The sequence below is a fragment of the Salvelinus sp. IW2-2015 genome, linkage group LG1 (genome assembly GCF_002910315.2).
Source record: "Salvelinus sp. IW2-2015 linkage group LG1, ASM291031v2, whole genome shotgun sequence".
NCBI classification, from domain to species: Eukaryota; Metazoa; Chordata; class Actinopteri; order Salmoniformes; family Salmonidae; genus Salvelinus; species Salvelinus sp. IW2-2015.
In genome coordinates this window covers 23,738,309-23,756,205 of record NC_036838.1, presented here as the reverse complement: position 1 = coordinate 23,756,205, position 17,897 = coordinate 23,738,309, and the positions used below count along the sequence as shown (strand labels likewise).

The 17,897-nt window shown below is 44.2% G+C and overlaps 1 protein-coding gene across 1 annotated transcript; it reads right to left on the bottom strand.

The window, feature by feature from the left end:
• Positions 1 to 143: 143 nt before the first annotated feature.
• LOC111963314 (transcriptional regulator QRICH1) lies at positions 144 to 10,089 on the bottom strand. Its single transcript, XM_070443282.1, is given in 13 exon segments — positions 144 to 2,030; positions 2,719 to 2,809; positions 3,068 to 3,228; positions 4,223 to 4,331; positions 4,551 to 4,665; positions 5,481 to 5,635; positions 5,865 to 6,024; positions 6,576 to 7,427; positions 7,430 to 7,675; positions 7,795 to 7,899; positions 8,111 to 8,191; positions 8,427 to 8,702; positions 9,782 to 10,089. Coding segments are annotated over 12 exon segments (2,511 nt in total). The 5' UTR covers positions 8,673 to 8,702; positions 9,782 to 10,089; the 3' UTR covers positions 144 to 1,840.
• Positions 10,090 to 17,897: the final 7,808 nt, after the last annotated feature.

Here is a 17,897-nt window from a genome sequence, read left to right as displayed (position 1 = left end):
TGACTCCAAAATGTCACAATACATTTACCATTCATTTCTATTGCGAACAACAATCTGAAAACGCAACCAAAACAAACCGCAAAAGCATCCAAGAAGTTTGTAGTCACTTGTAGTCATTGCATGCTAGGAATGTGACCAAATACTACAATTTTGAATACTTTAATACTACAAGTGAATTTGTCAAAATACTTATGACACCTTCAAAAATGGGGGGACTAGAYACATAGTGCTTTCATTTCTAAACAGTAAAACATATGAAAATACAATCAAATGAAACATTTCATCTCAAATCCAAAATGCTGGAATACAGAGCCAAATTAATCATTTTTGRTTAATCATTATCCAACTAAATACATAGGGAGGTGTACAGCGCCTTCAGAAAGTATTCACACCCCTTGACTTTTTCCACATTGTAACACAATCTGAATTTAAAATTATTAAATTGAGATGTCACTGGCCTACACACAATTTCAAAGTGGAATTATGTTTTTATAAACTTTTACAAATGTATGAAAATCAGAAATATCTTGAGTCAATAAGCATTCAACCCATTTGTTATGGCGTACCAAGAAGACCGTGATGGTTCCCGAATGTCCGAGTTACAGTTTGGACTTAAATCTACTTGAAAATCTATGGYAAGACCTGAAAATGKCTGTCCAGCAATTTGACAGAGCTGGAATAATTTTGAAAAGTATAATGGACAAATGTTGCACAATCCAGGTGTGGAAAGCKCTTAAAGACTTGAAGCCAAATTATGCTTGATCCGAAAATGTGGTCAGAGGGTTTGATGCTAAAGCGGAGTCTCCTGAGGCGTGCAGAGGCCAAATCAAGCTCCGCACTGCATCGCTATGCACCTCTCAAAATGTTTTAACAATGCAGAGGGGGCTCTGTATAGCTCCGCATTGACATGACTGATTTGACGGTAGGTGGGGGCGAGAGGTCCTGTATAAACAAACTCACTTCCTTGACAACAGCTCAGCGAAGCGCAAAAAATATGTTTGCTCTGACTTCTGCGGAGGCCGCGTCGCAGTAAATGCTGTATGGCTTGACCATGCAGCGCCTTTTACCCAGAAAGACTCTCAGCTGTAATCGCTGTCAAAGGTGCCTAGACAAAGTATTGACTCAGGTGTGAATACTTATGTAAATGAGATATTTCTGTATTTCATTTTCAATAAAATGTGCAAACATTTCTAAAACATGTTTCCACTTTGTCATTATGGGGTATTGTGTGTAGATGGGTGAGATAAAAAAAATTAACGTTTTAATTCAGGCTGTAACAAAATGTGGACTAAGTCAAGTGGTACGAATACTTTCTGAAGTCACTATGTATAATATATTTATATGACTGAATATATATCCGATATTTCACCATCCATTTCTGACCATTTCATCTTTATTGGGGGCTGCAACGGCCTACAGGAGTACATGATGAGCTCTGATTTAGTGACTGTCAAAATCCATCTCACTCGTCTCTTCAGTCCAGGAAACAATTCTATGGTGAAGTGAGGTGGGGGGTTAGGTGAAGTGGTGGCTTACGTACACGTGTGACCATCCCAAAAAAGATAACAGCATTGAGGGTGACATAAGTGCCATTAGATGAATAAACGCAGGAGTCTATTCCTTAAAAAAAGGCCCATAAGTCCACTCTGTAAACACTATCGGTCGCTCCCCCACACCTATGGTTGGCAGGTGTGATGGGTTGAGACTGAGGCCACTGGAGGTCCTTAGAGTTAGTTACTGAGTGAAGGAGGTACCACAAAGATTAACGTTTGAGAGAGAGAGAGGAGGGCTGATTTCAGGGGTTAGTGTGTCCATTTCAGTTCCTCCTCCCCTCCCGGGCTCAGTGCATGCTGGCCGATGACATGGCGATGGCCTCCTGGATCTCCCGCACCATGATAATGCGTGTGAGCATGTGCTCCACCTGCTCACTTGTGATTGGCTGAGTGGAGTACCATATGGGACTGTTGGGCGCCACGACGGGCTCTGGCGTAAGGTAGTACGCGTCGTTACGCCCCTTAGCACTCTGGGGACTGAGCGAGACGGGGGGTTAGACGTTGATTGGATCATTAGAAATGAATCAAAGAGCTCCTGTAGAAGACGCATGTTCTGGCATGTATTATTTTTTATATTATTTTTTAATTTAATTTTAAAAATGTTATCCCCTTTTTCTCCCCAATTTTCGTGGTATCCAATCGCTAGTAATTACTATCTTGTCTCATCGCTACAACTCCCGTACGGGCTCGGGAGAGACGAAGGTCGAAAGTCATGCGTCCTCCGAAGCACAACCCAACCAAGCCGCACTGCTTCTTAACACAGCRCGCCTCCAACCCGGAAGCCAGCCGCACCAATGTGTCGGAGGAAACACTGTGCACCTCCCCCCTCGGTTAGCGCGCACTGCGCCCGGCCCGCCACAGGAGTCGCTGGAGCGCGATGAGACAAGGATATCCCTACCGGCCAAACCCTCCCTAACCCGGACGACGCTAAGCCAATTSTGCGTCGCCCCACGGACCTCCCGGTCGCGGCCGGCTGCGACAGAGCCTGGGCGCGAACCCAGACTCTGGTGGCGCAGCATAGCACTGCGATGCAGTGCTCTAGACCACTGCGCCACCCGGGAGGCCCTGGCATGTATTTAACACCATGGAAAATGTCACCCTGTGCAAGGGCATCCTCTTAGCGACTAGAAATGTACTGAGAAGGGGGGGGGTTCTCATTACTCACCATTTGAAGAGGTAAAAATCATACAGCTTAATTGGGCATCGCAGAGGGTTCTCAGGATCCTCAGTCTGCTCCTCATACATGTCATCRGTCACTGCAAAGTTCAAACATCACAGAGGTCAGAGGTGATCATCAGCCAGTAGTGATGGGGCTTATGGACCTCATAATGTTGACAAACTTGGGTCGGTCAGAGAGGCGCAAAGAATTTGCACCCAAAGGGAAAGTTTTGAATGTATGGAACACATAGCTGACCAATACCAGTCAGTGAGTGACTGGGAAAATGGAAATCCGGAGTGACTAAAATATACAAAGCTTAATTTTTCTTTATTATGAACTCTAAAGATGACTTCACCTTTCTGCCCTGCATGGTGTGTTCCTAAGGGCCCATGGCCCTTCAGATAGCGGATACTGGTGCTCTTATCCTTTGGGTTGGACGGGTTCTTCTTCGTGTGCCTCAGCACTTTGGAGAAGGCCACCTTCATGTGCTGCTCTACCGTTGTCAGACGGAAATACCTACAGGAGAGAGAATCGTTTAACGAAAACACACACGCAACAGACAAAACCCGGCATTCACATACATCAGCTACCCCACATCCATCAAAACAACAGCCACTAGGCCTGATCACATGAAAGCTACATAGGATTACAATTATATTGTGACTTGGCAAGTACAAGGGTCGTTCCATTTTATTTYAATCGCACCACMTTGGATTTGAACGAAATGTTCTATATGCATTTGCCCATGRTAGAAGCGGTCAGAAATTAACTTTTTGKACTTGAATGMCAAAACATTTCGGAGATGGAGGAACTCAAAGTCGAGCCATTTTGCATACCACACAATGACACATCCATGTCTTCGTCACTGGAAAAGATAAACGGTTGAGTTCTATATAATTTAAAAGTTTACAAACAATTTACTATCTTATAATTTCTTGCATAAAATGTTGAATAAATATATATAAAAAAATAATAATGTAACCTTTAAATGTAAATTATTTTAAAAAACAAACAATATAACTCCAATTAACAGACGTACCCAAAACACGACAGCCACCCTGTATTCAAGAGCATGCTGTTTTTCAACAGATGGCGGGCACAACAAACACTTCAGATGATGTAAAGCAGAATGCAAGTTACAACATATGCATATATATTTGATTTAAATTTCAGAAACTAGAAAATATTTTGACAACCGTGTCTGTAAGCTTTTAAATGATATCAAAGTCAACMGTTTATCTTTTCCAGTGATGAAGACATGGATATCTCGTGGCAGGGTGGGGTATGCAAAATGGGTCAACGTCGAGCATTAATGATTTGGCATTCAGGTCCAAAAAGTCACTTTCTGAGCACCTSGGACAAATATGCACGGAAGGTTTCGTTCAAATCAAAAGGGGTGCAGTCAAAAAGTGATTGAAATCCAATGGAATGAMCCACAAGTCTATTGGGTGAACAGGATACATTAGTACGATGAGTATGAAATAAGAATCATGTGTCCAGTATGACTCACTTAGTGTTGAAGAACATGAGTGTTGTGAGCAGCGTGGCTGGTGAGTGGGCACCCAGCTGTTTACACTCCCACAGCATCTCCTCTGTCACATGACTGGGAATGATGTACCCTGGGAGGAGAGAGCAGAGTGGCCAATCACCATACATTCTCCTCTCAAGAGACAGGAAGCAGCCCAAAACACAGAAATGTACTCAGGTATGGAAGTCACAAAAACAGACTTGCTTAAAAAAAAAAAAGTACAACATTTTGACCCTTAGGTCTTCRGCGGTTTCTTCCCTATACTCTCTCTTACATTTACACCCGGAAACACAAACCGATTGTATCTTACCTAGTGGATGGATGACAGGCCTCCACTCGTCCAGGGCTTTGTGTAACCACTGGGAGAAGCGTGTGTAGTACTGGTCAGAGAAGATATCATCCACCCGTCCGTTTTCAAAGAGGTACTGCCAGCAGAAAATAGAGAACGGCATTAACAACCTCAAATCAACTGTAATACACTTCAGTCAGTATCTGTATTGTATGTGTGTGTGCGCGCGCAGTAGTGTAAAGTACTTGAGTAAAAATACTTTAAGGTACTACTTAAGTAGTTTTTTGGTGTATCTGTACTTTACCATTTATATTTTTGACAACTTTTACTTTAGTACATYCCTAAAGAAAATAATGATACTTTTTACTCCATACATTTTCCCGACACCCAAAAGTACTCATTACATTTTGAATGCTTAGCAGGACAGGAAAATGGTCCAATTCACTCACTTCTCAAGAGAACAACCCTGGTCATCCCTACTGCCTCTGAACAGGTGTATTCACTCAACACAAATGCTTTGTTTGTGAATGATGTCTGAGTGTTGGAGTGTGCCCCTGGCCATCAGTAAATAAAAAAATTAAAAAATTTAAAAAAATGGGGCCATCTGGTTTGCTTAATATAAGGAATGTGAAATGATTTATACTTACTTCTGATACTTAAGTACATTTAAAACCAAATACAAATTTTCTATTAAGGTATATTTACTTTACTCAAGTATGACAATTGGGTACTTTTTCCCACAACTGTGTGTGTGTGTGTGTGTGTGTGTGTGTATTGAGGATGTCAGTGAAAATGTGAGTGTGTATTGAGGATGTCAGTGAAAATGTGAGTGTGCATTGAGGATGTCAGTGAAAATGTGAGTGTGYATTRAGGATGTCAGTGAAAATGCATCCTTTCTGTATGGATATGTGAATTCCATTGAGAGAGTGTGTGTAGTAGTGGTACGCGTACCTTCTGTATACACAGGAAGATGTAGTAGAGGGCGTCAGGCTCAAACTGTTCTCCTTCCAACCCTCGGGCCTCTTGGGTCATAAGGGCCAGAGCCACGTTGAGCTCAGCCACTGCACTCGACACCAGGTCCTCCTGGAAGCGCAGTGCCTGACGACCTGCACAGAGACACAGGGAGAGAAAAAGGTCAGATGAATATGGTCATTTAGAAGACGTTTTTATCCAAACTCCAACTAATAGAACTGTCAATATTCAGAGTGGAATATATTCAGTATTCGGAATCAACCCAACAAGACAGACAGGAAGGAGAGTATAAAAGAGATAAGTAAACATACTTGGAGARGGCGGTTTAATGAGTGAGTGGGAGTCTGTGTTGTGTTGACTCACGTCCGATGGGTGCCAGCTTGTTCTGCTCGTCCTTGTCCAGCTCTGTGTTYTTGCGCTGGACCCAGAGGCGCCACACGTCCATGCCCTCCTCAGGCTTCAGGGAGATGGGAAGCAGCAGCTCCTGGGGGGCCTCCACCTGGGACTCTGACTCCACATGACCCTGCAGGGGGACACACAGGAAGTTCAAATGTTAACACGCACACCACCATGCTTCTTCGATTTGTGGTTTACCCTGTGAGTAGACTTCATTGTAGAAAATATCAATTCCACACACAAAATTACTGGATATTTCTACACAAACACTGAAAATATGGATTTTTAAAATTTAACTAGGCAAGTCAGTTAAGAACAAATTATTATTTACAATGACGACCTACCCCGGCCAAACCCGGGCCAATTGTGCGCCGCCCTATGGGACTCCCAATCACGGCCGGATGTGACGCAGACTGGATTCGAACCAGTGAYGCCTCTTGCACTAAGATGCAGTGCCTTGGACCGCTGCGCCACTCGGGACATTAAAACTAGTGACATGGAAATTTGCTTCCAAAACACCACAATAGGCTGAAGTGTTACACTAGTCAAGCCAATCATCCCCTGCTTAACTGGGGGAGACTACAGCCTAAATCTACRTCACTGTTGTGGAAATACCTTGGAATCTGAGTCAAAGACAAAGTCAAGGTCTAACCCAGGTAATGTAGGTCGTGTTCTGACCTGTAGGTGGAGCTGTTGCTCTTGGTGTTCCTGCTGCTGCTGGGGGTCCCAGATGTGGAGCTGCTGCGTGGCGTTGTAAGCCCCTCCCACCGTCTGCACCACCACCGGGCCGTGGATGTTCCCGTTCATGAACTGCGCCGGGAAAAGCGTCTGCACCACTTCCTCGTTCGTCGTCGTCTCGGAGACTGACACCGTGGCGCCCGACTGGACGGACCCAGTCCCCGACGACGAGGAGTGGGCCACCCTATTGTCCTTGTTGTCGTGGTGACCAGAGGAGGACACCTGCATCGTGTTGTAAGCCTCTTGGGGGATGGCGATGTGATGCACGCCACCCTGCTGCCCCCCGGAGTACACAGGGATGGTCCAGGTCTCCCCGGCAGGACCTGTGATGGTACCTGTGGTGCTGTACAGGTGGGTGCTGTCCACAGTAAGCAGGTCGGGCCTGAGGGACAGGAACTGCTGTTGCTGCCCCTGCCCCTGGGGGAGGGCCAGGACCACCTGCTGGCCCTGCTGGCCCTGAGGGAGGGAGTACGACACCTGGATGGGGACGTCCACCTTGCGCTTCTTGGCAGGTTGGAGGACGCTGGTGCCCGCTCTCCTCTCTGCCTCCCGGGGAGAGCCCTGCTGCTGCTGAGGAGACATGGCCTCCACTGTCTGGAACTGGATCTGCTGCCCACCCTGTAATTGAATATGTTGACCACCTGGTAGCTGAATGTGCTGGATTTGTTGCCCGCCTTGTAGCTGGATCTGTTGCCCCCCTTGAAGTTGGATGTGTTGCCCCCCCTGAAGTTGGATGTGTTGACCCCCTTGAAGTTGGATCTGTTGACCCCCTTGAAGTTCGGATCTGTTGACCCCCCTTGAAGTTGGATCTGTTGACCCCCTTGAAGTTGGATCTGTTGACCCCCTTGAAGTTGAATCTGTTGGCCCCCTTGAAGTTGAATCTGTTGGCCACCCTGTAAGTCCCCTTGAAGCTGAATGTGTTGACCTCCTTGGAGCTGAATTTGCTGGCCCCCTTGTAGTTGAATATGCTGGATTTGTTGACCGCTTTGTAGTCTAATCTGTTGACCTCCTGACACCGCTGCCACCAACTGGGCCTGGATCTGAAAGCCACAGAACAAATACCTGAGGCTGGTGTATACAAAACCAACACATTTACCTGGTTAGTAGAATACATGGTGTGAGTGTGTGTACTCAATAATGCAGAGTGCTACGTGTGTACCTGCTGGTGCTGCTCCTCTGTGAGCTCTCCTTGCTGGACCAGCTGTGCTGCTGTGGGGATGCCCTGGAGGTCCACCGTCTGACCCTGCTGTCCCTGGATCTGCACCTGACCACACAGGGAAGGAGAATAAACACAGTGCACCATACACTTCTGTCACATCCACCATGCGTTATATGCCACATGTCTGAGGGTGGTTAGGGTCGGTGTTTCCCGTACTATTGCATTTTTAACTGATGCTTTTGGTAATATGCCTTGGATAAGGAGGCCATTGAGTCCAGTCTGGAAAATAATTGAGTGGGAATCAATAAGGCCTCACCTGTACTTGTATCTGCTGCTCAGACCCCTGGTGCACACCAGCAGCCATCTGGGGTGAGATCTGTGCAGAGTTCACCTGCACCTGTCCATCCAGAGGAGAAAATCAATCAATCACAGAGCAAAAGTGACAATGATAGCAGCAATAAGATAGGTAGTACCAATGTTGAAGTATGAGTTGGACTTTACTCTCAATTTAGTAAAGTGATCTGTTCTTCAAAGTATATAGACTAGATGAGGGAAAAGGGCACAAACGCAGCCTGAGGTGTATTCAAAAGAACTGAACTACTGGAGGAACCACATAAGGTCTCGCCTCTTACCGGACAAGCCAGCTCCAGCAGCGAGCCAGCCACCTCAGTGCTGTCTGTGTAGACACAGTTGCCCCCCTGCTGGTACACCATGGTGGTGGTGTCGCCGTCCTGCTGGCTGAACTCCTGCAGTGCCTCGGGGCCCTTGTTGGCCAGAGACTCCAGGAACTCCTTCATACGGTGCTGGGGCACACTGCGGGCCTTCTGACGCACGTACTCGTCAAACGAGACTACACCGCTCTCTACGGGCTCGTTCATGACAAGTCACTATGCCCTCCACGGCACCTTCTGAGGAAGGAGGGGACATACGATGCGTTCAAGACAACTGGGAACTAAGAAAAAAACTAGGTAAAATCATGAGGTCTGGGATCTTCAGGTTGGAAAGCCTGAGCTTTAGAAAGATGCCTGAGTTCCCGACTTGGAATTCCAAGTTGGATGACCCTTCAAAAGATTTTTCCCAGTTAGAGCTTGTTTTTCTCTGAGTGCCCAGTTGTTTTGAATGCAGCAATTGTTCACACACCTATACAGCATCACAGCTCAGGACTGCATGAAATTTAACTCTGGTATCAATTAAGACTACAGCCCCTGTCATCAGTACAGCCTAACATCTCAAAGTCTAGTATACATTAAAAGGCCAAGCTACCTGTTTGCATTAGAGCGGTAGGTGAAGCGAGATGGGGCCAAAGCGCACAGGCAAACCCCTTTCCTTGACGAACTTTGAACCAATTATTACACTATCTGATCACCTGGCACTATGTTCTGGACGTGTACATCATTGGTTGTGGTATACAGTATCTGTCTATGAAAAAAATATGATCGTTGTTATTACTATGATGTAATGATTAGCTAACTAGTTACATGTACTACTGGGGCAGTGTAAAGAGCCATCAGCCTCTGTATAATTTGCCATATATCACATAATTACTTTTGCTTATGTTTTTTGTCTATTTCTAGCTGCTAAGTTCAGCTAGCTACTACAATCCCACAATCTGAATAAAGTTAACATTACAATAACGAATAAATTGTCTTTGAGTGATGGATATACGTGCAACTTGTGCTATGTATTCTATAATAGCTAGCTAGCTAGTTGCTAACGTTAGCTGGCTAACTAGCTACCAGTGCATCTTCCCATGCTACCTTAAATAAAACCAAAACCCTCGGTTCCGCCAAGACACGGCGTTCAAAAATAAAACGCGATAAACTCCAAGTAAATTGCGTTCCAAATGACATTTGTAAAGTCTTCATTTTATAGCGATGGAATAAATTGCAAGAATTATGAATTTAAACAGCTAGCTAGCAAACTAAACAATATCGTAACGTTAGCTTGCTAGCTTGCTACATCGTGTGAGTATTTAAGCGATATTTACCCTGCTTTCGATGAGAACAATATGGGGAAAATACACACAGATTTGGCTCGCCCACAGTTTCTCCAGCAAGATTCTGAGCGTTAATCGATAATATTTGTCTAACTATTCAGAGAAAAGTATTTCATCAATACAGAGAGAATTATGGAAGTAGGCCCGATGGAACAACGTGAATCCCCGGACTTCTGTGACACTCAACCGCCGCATCAGACAGAGCGAGTAGGTCGCGACGCTCATTCGGCTACACCGCAAATTCTCCACTTGCAAAGTCTAGGTAACGACACATTTCATATTTACGGGAACGAGCATCGCGTGCCCCCGAGACAGTAGATTGGTGACACCGCGGGCAACTATTTTCTTATTGCACGACATACATTATTTGATAGTAATTATGAATAGGGTGTAAAATTAGATAAATAAGATAATGTCAACATACACTTACATATGAGATGTGTGTGTGTGTGGTAATGCATCCAATGATACATAATTGACTGTAGTAGTCCCGCTGTACCTATGCTGTCTTAGCCATGCAATAGCCAAGTACAATTACATAGAAAAAAAACTAATCGTCCCTTGTCTATCACGAATATTAAATACAATTATATTTGAACTCAGTCTACTCTGCTGATTATTTGTGGGGTTGGCCTTTCAGTGGGTCGACATTTTAGGTAAAATATCCACAGCCAAGTATTACTAAACCAACTTTAAAACTCGGGTCTCTGAAAGTAGGGTAAATAAAACTTTCTAGTGGATATTTTGCCTCAAATTTCGACCCACTGATGGACCAACCACAAAGACAACCAGCAAAGTAAGTTCACATGTAATTTTATTCAACATTCAGGCTTGTAAGGAAACTTTCCACGTTTTGCAGTGCTTTGCTTCAGAATGGATACCAATAATTGGTATCACAGTCTGATTTATTAGGCAACATTGAATACATCCCATTAACTGTCCTTGTCCTCTCCCTTCTGTTCTTTCTATCAGTCTGCTCTAAAGTCTCTTACTCTATTATTTATTCCCTCTGTACAGTCAATGAGTGTTGTTGAGACCTCGTGACAATGCACTTTAAATAAAGTTTGACATTACTTGTAACTATTCAAGCGAATTTATTTATCTGCACTTCTGTACGTTTGAACCCCTCATCAGCACCTGTATTGGAGTCCAGCTCGCCCCCGCGACAAATGGATCGCCAGCATGTACGCGAACAGCGCTCGCAATGTTGTAGTACAGAACCCAAACAAATATCCTCCTTATTGTAGTGGGTTTACCTGTTACAATGACCGAACATCTCCTTTAAATTAGGATGTGACTTGTAAATCCTCCAAGGCCCAGCCATTTKTATTTGACTAATAATTTGCATTTTTCTTTCAACATTTAATTTATCAATTTCCTACACATTTGTTGGAACACCATTTTACATTCAGATTGAATGGATATGCACATATTCTCACGATTACTCGCTAGGAAAGGGTCACGAGTACGGCATGGATGCAAGCAGATAAGATTTGCTGCAGTCTTGAGGCTCAGTATGATGATATTTAAGGCCTATTCTATTCAAATAATCAAGAAGTAGAGGATCAATGAGTTGAAACACAGAGGCACAATATGCTGTCCTCATATTGAATCTCCTCCATCCTTATTTTTTCAGTGAATAATGAACTYTGAAGGTTTGCATACAACCCTGGTTCTTAAAGTAGAAATCCACTCCCCAAAAATATATTTGAGTATTTTTTTAAAATCAGTCCACTGTTGATACAGTCCCAAAATGTTTTCCATGTCAGCAATCAAATTTTCAAGATATTGGACTTTCAAGAAGCAAATTGTCACTGGCCACATGATGATGCAAAATGCAATATCTTGAAAACTTTACTGCTGACATGTAAAACATTTTGGTGCTGTATGAACAGTGGACTAATTTTAAAAAATGTGACACAACAAATGTACACTGCAATAGCAAAATTAGTTGCACATGTAATACTGTGCTTGCCATTCAGAAAAAATTCCTCATGAAAATATGTAGGCTGTTTATAATCATTTATATTATAATATATTATATAATATTATAATAATTCCTCAATTGCGGAGGGAAAAAAATCCATATGTTAAAAAGCCTATGTTTTAATGTCGAAAGGAGTGTTAAACTTACTGTTAAGGTAAAGAACTTAATTTGGATGCTTACACACTGTTTTCTGCGTAATTGTTAATTTAGAGTAGAAGTTAGTATTTAAGGTTCATTTGGAGGTATAACTTTTTGTGTGTGTGTGCCTTTAAACAGGAATACAACTGCCCCAGTCTGCCTTAAAGAGCCAGGCATGTGCCAGTGAGGGCCTACCCCTGCTCTACCCACAACAGGCTGCCTCTCCGCTCTCTTAAGGTGGACCAGAAGAGATGTGCTGCATGTGTATAGTACCTTGCTGGGACAGTGGACAGGAAAGAGTTAATTCCCACGGTCTCTCCTCTAGCCTCTCTATGATCCCATGGAGGGCTGTCAAGTGGATATGTTCATGGGTCCATTCCCCAGAACACTTGTAATAGACCTCCTCACACCTAATAATATGGTACACATACCACATGAGGCTGCTGAGGGGAGGACGTCTCATAATAATGGCCAGAACAGAGCGAATGGAATGGCATCAAACACATGGAAACTATGTGTTTGATGTATTTGATACCATTCCACCTATTCCGCTCCAGCTATTACCACAAGCCGACGTGTCCTCCCCAATTAAGATGCCACCAACCTCCTGTGACACACACATAGGACCACTCATACTCAAGTTAATGCACGAGGTGTGTATGATGAGAGGTGGGATGTTTCTTTTATCACAAGTTGTACCCAATACATGATGTCAACCTGTTCTGAACTGTTCACAGCACACACAACAAAGGGCACTGTGTTATGATTGTGGAATGAGAGGCCTTCTCATGGAATATTGCTGCTTAGTTTGTATGAGTTTGTAGTATATAATAATAGGAATGTTATCTTATTTTAGTGTGTACAGTTTATTGCGCGTGGGAGTGTAAAAGAGTGTTTCTTATTTTCTGTGAGCTAGTCTGTGTTTGTTGGTTGACAGTGACACCAGAGCGGTATGCTTCGAGTGAAGCTAGATCTACAGGGGTTTCTAAAGATAGCCATCTTCAGTTAGCTTCCCATTCCAGCTCAGGCTTCATCCATACTACAACGGTGGATAAAGCTCGTCAGCATCCCGCTCACTCGGGCAGGTTTGTAACTGTGTGTGCATGTCGCACATGGCTAGCCGAACGCCAAACTCTTCGTTTAGACAATGCTGAAACTCAAACCTGGCCAAGTCAGTGCCACATATTTTCATTTCAATTCAGCAGGCTATGGTGTGAAATAGGCTTTTAGAAGTGCCATCTTTATTTTATTACTTTTGTGTGCTTTGATGTGTTTATCAATGCATAAGCACATTTTTTCTTCCCACTCCTATAAGATACAATAATTGTAGAATAATAGTGAAGACATCAAAACTATGAAATAACACATATGGAGTCATGTAGTAACCAAAAAAGTGTTATATTGTATATTTGAGATTCTTCAAAGTTGCCACCCTTGGCCTTGATGAAAGCTTTGCACACTCTTGGAATTCTCTCAACCAGCTTCAACAGTCTTGAAGGAGTTCCCACATATGCTGAGCACTTGTTGGCTGGTTTTCCTTCACTCTGCGGTGCAACTCATCCCAAACCATCTCAATTGGGTTGAGGTCGGTTGATTGTGGAGGCCAGGTCATCTGATGCAGCACTCCATCACTCTCCTTGGTCAAATAGCCCTTATACAGCCTGGAGGTGGGTTTTGGGTCATTGTCCTGATGCAAAACAAATGATAGTCCCACTCAGCGCAAACCAGATGCGATGGCGTATCGCTGCAGTATACTGTGGTAGCTATGCTGGTTAAGTGTGCCTTGAATTCTAAATAAATCACAGAGATTGTCACCAGCAAAGTACCATCACACATCCTCCTTCATGCTTCACGGTGGGAACCACACATACGGAGATCATTCGTTCACCTACTCTGCGTCTCACAAAGACACGGCGGTTGGAACCAAAAATCTCAAGTTTGGACTCATCAGACCAAAGGACAAATTTCCATCGGTCTAATGTCCATTGCTCGTGATTCTTGGCCCAAGCAAGTCTCTTCTTCTTAGTGTTGTCCTTTAGTAGTGGTTTCTTTTCTGCAATTCGACCATGAAGGCCTGATTCACACAGTCTCCTCTGAACAGTTGATGTTGAGATGTGTCTGTTACTTGAACTCTGTGAAGCATTTATTTGGCCTGAAATCTGAGGTGCAGTTAACTCTAATGAACTTATCCTTTGCAGCAGAGATAACTCTGGTTATGTTTCACTATATTGTATCACTCCAATATATTGGTATCACTCCGCGGCGGAGGGATACATCCGAGGTGAGGATTTACAGATTTACTCCCGTGAACACCTGTGTCACGGCTGGGGTCCGCCCCTATATATAGACCCCATGGCCGCGACACACGTTCTCTTTCATTTTCTCGGCGGACGTCCGTATGGTTTGAAGTACAAACTTTCTGAAGTTCGCTTTGTTAGTCACTGATAAGTGTAATATCTTGCGTGGAAGTATACTCACTGGCTGTTTGCAGCCTGGAGTAGCTGGCCACATGGCCAGCCCCTCCTCTTGAGTGCTACACTTGGTGCTCGCAGTTGATCTGTATCTTCCGCCCGTGGTTTGTCGTGTTTGTGTTTCATTAGCGTTACACTACGACTCCGTGTGCATCCTTTATATATTGGTGTCTCTTGCTGCCACAAACTGTATTTACCTTACACAACTTGCCGACTGGCTTGTTCTGTGTGTGTTGTGAATTGCTTAACATGCTGTGGCGCGGGTTCTCTGTTAATTACCCTACAAGTTGTTTTTCTTGTTCTTTCCCCTGCAGAATGTAAGAGTATCGTGGTGGGCTCCACTACGTTGAGACATTAACTTTGGAGTTCTTTAACGGAGTTACTCCATCATATGGTGCAGTATTTACTGCTTGGATATTAAACCAGCTAGGTAATATTGCAGTTGGTATAAAACAACAACACAAAAAAGCACATAAATCAAATCCATTACCTGGTTCAAATCAAATCAAATCAAATTTTATTTGTCACATACACATGGTTAGCAGATGTTAATGCGAGTGTAGCGAAATGCTTGTGCTTCTAGTTCCGACAATGCAGTAATAACCAACAAGTAATCTAACCTAACAATTCCACAACTACTACCTTATACACACAAGTGTAAAGGGATAAAGAATATGTACAGTGGGGAGAACAAGTATTTGATACACTGCCGATTTTGCAGGTTTTCCTACTTACAAAGCATGTAGACGTCTGTCATTTTTATCATAGGTACACTTCAACTGTGAGAGACGGAATCTAAAACAAAAATCCAGAAAATCACATTGTATGATTTTTAAGTAATTCATTTGCATTTTATTGCATGACATAAGTATTTGATCACCTACCAACCAGTAAGAATTCCGTCTCTCACAGACCTGTTAGTTTTCTTTAAGAAGCCCCCCTGTTCTCCACTCATTACCTGTATTAACTGCACCTGTTTGAACTCGTTACCTGTATAAAAGACACCTGTCCACACACTCAATCAAACAGACTCCAACCTCTCCACAATGGCCAAGACCAGAGAGCTGTGTAAGGACATCAGGGATAAGATTGTAGACCTGCACAAGGCTGGGATGGGCTACAGGACAATAGGCAAACAGCTTGGTGAGAAGGCACAAACTGTTGGCGCAATTAATTAGAAAAATGGAAGAAGTTCAAGATGACGGTCAATCACCCTCGTCTGGGGCTCCATGCAAGGATCTCACCTCGTGGGGCATCAGTGATCATGAGGAAGGTGAGGGATCAGCCCAGAACTACACGGCAGGACCTGGTCAATGACCTGAAGAGAACTGGCTGACACAGTCTCAAAAGAAACCATTAGTAACACACTCACGCCGTCATGGATTAAAATCCTGCAGCACACGCAAGGTCCCCCTGCCAAGCCAGCGCATGTCCAGGCCCGTCGAAGTTGCCAATGACCATCTGGATGATCAGAGGAGGAATGGGAGAAGTCAGTGGTCTGATGAGACAAAAATATAGCTTTTTGTCTAAACTCGCCTCACCGTGTTTGGAGGAAAAGAAGGATGAGTACAACCCCAAGAACACCATCCAACCGTGAAGCATGGAGGTGAAACATCATTCTTTGGGGAGGCTTTTCTGCAAAGGACAGGAACGACTGCACCGTATTGAGGGAGATGGATGGGCCATGTATCCGAGATCTTGGCCAACAACCCCTCCCTCAGTAAGAAGCATTAAGATGGGTCGTGGCTGGGTCTTCCAACATGACAACGACCCGAAACACACAGCCAGGGCAACTAAGGATGGCTCCGTAAAAGCATCTCAATTCCTGGATGGACCTAGCCAGTCTTCCAGAACCTAAACCCAATAGAAAATACTTTGAGGGAACTGAAAGTCTCGTATTGCCCCAGCGACCAGCCCCGAAACCTGAAGAATCTAGGAGAAGTCTGTATGAGGAAGTGGCCCAAAATCCCCTGCTGCAGTAGTGGCAAACCTGGTCAAGAACTACAGGAAACGTATGATCTCTGTAATTGCCAAACAAAGGTTTCTGTACCAAATAATTAAAGTTCTGCTTTTCTGATGTAAAAACTCTATGTCATGGCAATAAAATGCAAATTAATTACTTAAAAATCATAGACAAGTGGAATTTTCTGATTTTTTGTTTAGATTCCGTTCTCCACAGTTGAAGTGTACCTATGATAAAAATGACAGACCTCTACATGCTTTGTTAGTAGAAAACCTGCAAAATCAGCAGTGTATCAAATACTTGTTCTCCCCACTGTATATAAAGTATATGAATGAGTCATGGTACAAACGTCATAGGCAAATGCAGTAGATGGTATAGAGTACAGTATCTTACATATTAGATGAGTAATGTAGGGTATGTAAACATAAAGTGGGCATAGTAAAGTGGCTAGTGATACATGTATTACATAAAGATGCGAAGATGCAGTAGATGATATAGAGACAGGTATATACATATACATATGAAGATAAGTAATGTAGGGTATGTAAACATTAATTAAGTGGCATTAAGTGTGGCTAGTGGTACATTTTTACAAATTTCCATCAATTCCCATATTAAAGTGGCTGGAGTTGAGCCAGTTCACGTAATTGCGCAGCAGTCATGCCATCTCTTGTCGCCTAGATGGCATCCGTTTAACAGTCTGATGGCTTTGAGAATCAGAAGCTGTTTTTCAGGTCTCTCGCGTCACCTGCTTTGAATGCACCTGTACTGACTCACCTTCGGGATGATAGCGGGGTGAACAGGCAGTGGCTTGGGTGGTTGTTGTCCTTGATGATCTTTATGGCCTTCCTGTGACATCGGGTGGTGTAGGTGTCCTGGAGGGCTGGTAGTTTGCCCCTGGTGATGCGTTGTGCAGACCTCACTACCCTCGTCTGCTTCTGGTGGCCCCATACTGGCCCAGACGACCCTGGTTCAGCCTTCTCCTGTCGCTGTTGTCTGGGACACCTTGGCAACTTCCCCTGAGACTGGACCTGCTGTCTCAGGCCGGGGGAACTTTGGCAAAGCAGCCTTTCGAACCGTTGGAGTCTGCCTCCCTGAAACACCTCTCTATGAAGGTGGCTTTCTTGGTACCAATTACTTCCATGAAGAGGGTGGGTGAGCTCCATGCTCTTTCGGTAAGTTCTGAGTGCTCCCGGATGGACCCCGAGGGGAGGAACAACAGACCAGCTCTTTGTCTGCTATGGTGAGAAAGTCCTGGGGGCTGGGCTATCAAAGTAGAGGCTCTCTCAATGGATCGTGGAAATGATTAAGACAGCATACCGCCTGGCTGGCAGGCCAGTGCTGGGATCTGTGGTGGCACATTCAACACAAGGTGTGGCTGCGTCCTGGGCTCTACTGAGAGGAGTGCCCCTCGCTGATATCTGTGTTGCGGCCAGCCGGGCTTCCTCTTGCACCTTTGCTAGGTACTATCAAGTAAATGTGGCACCTCCCTCTGCGGTTGATTCAGCGGTCCTGGGCATCACCTCCCCTTCTGGGGTCTGTACCGGG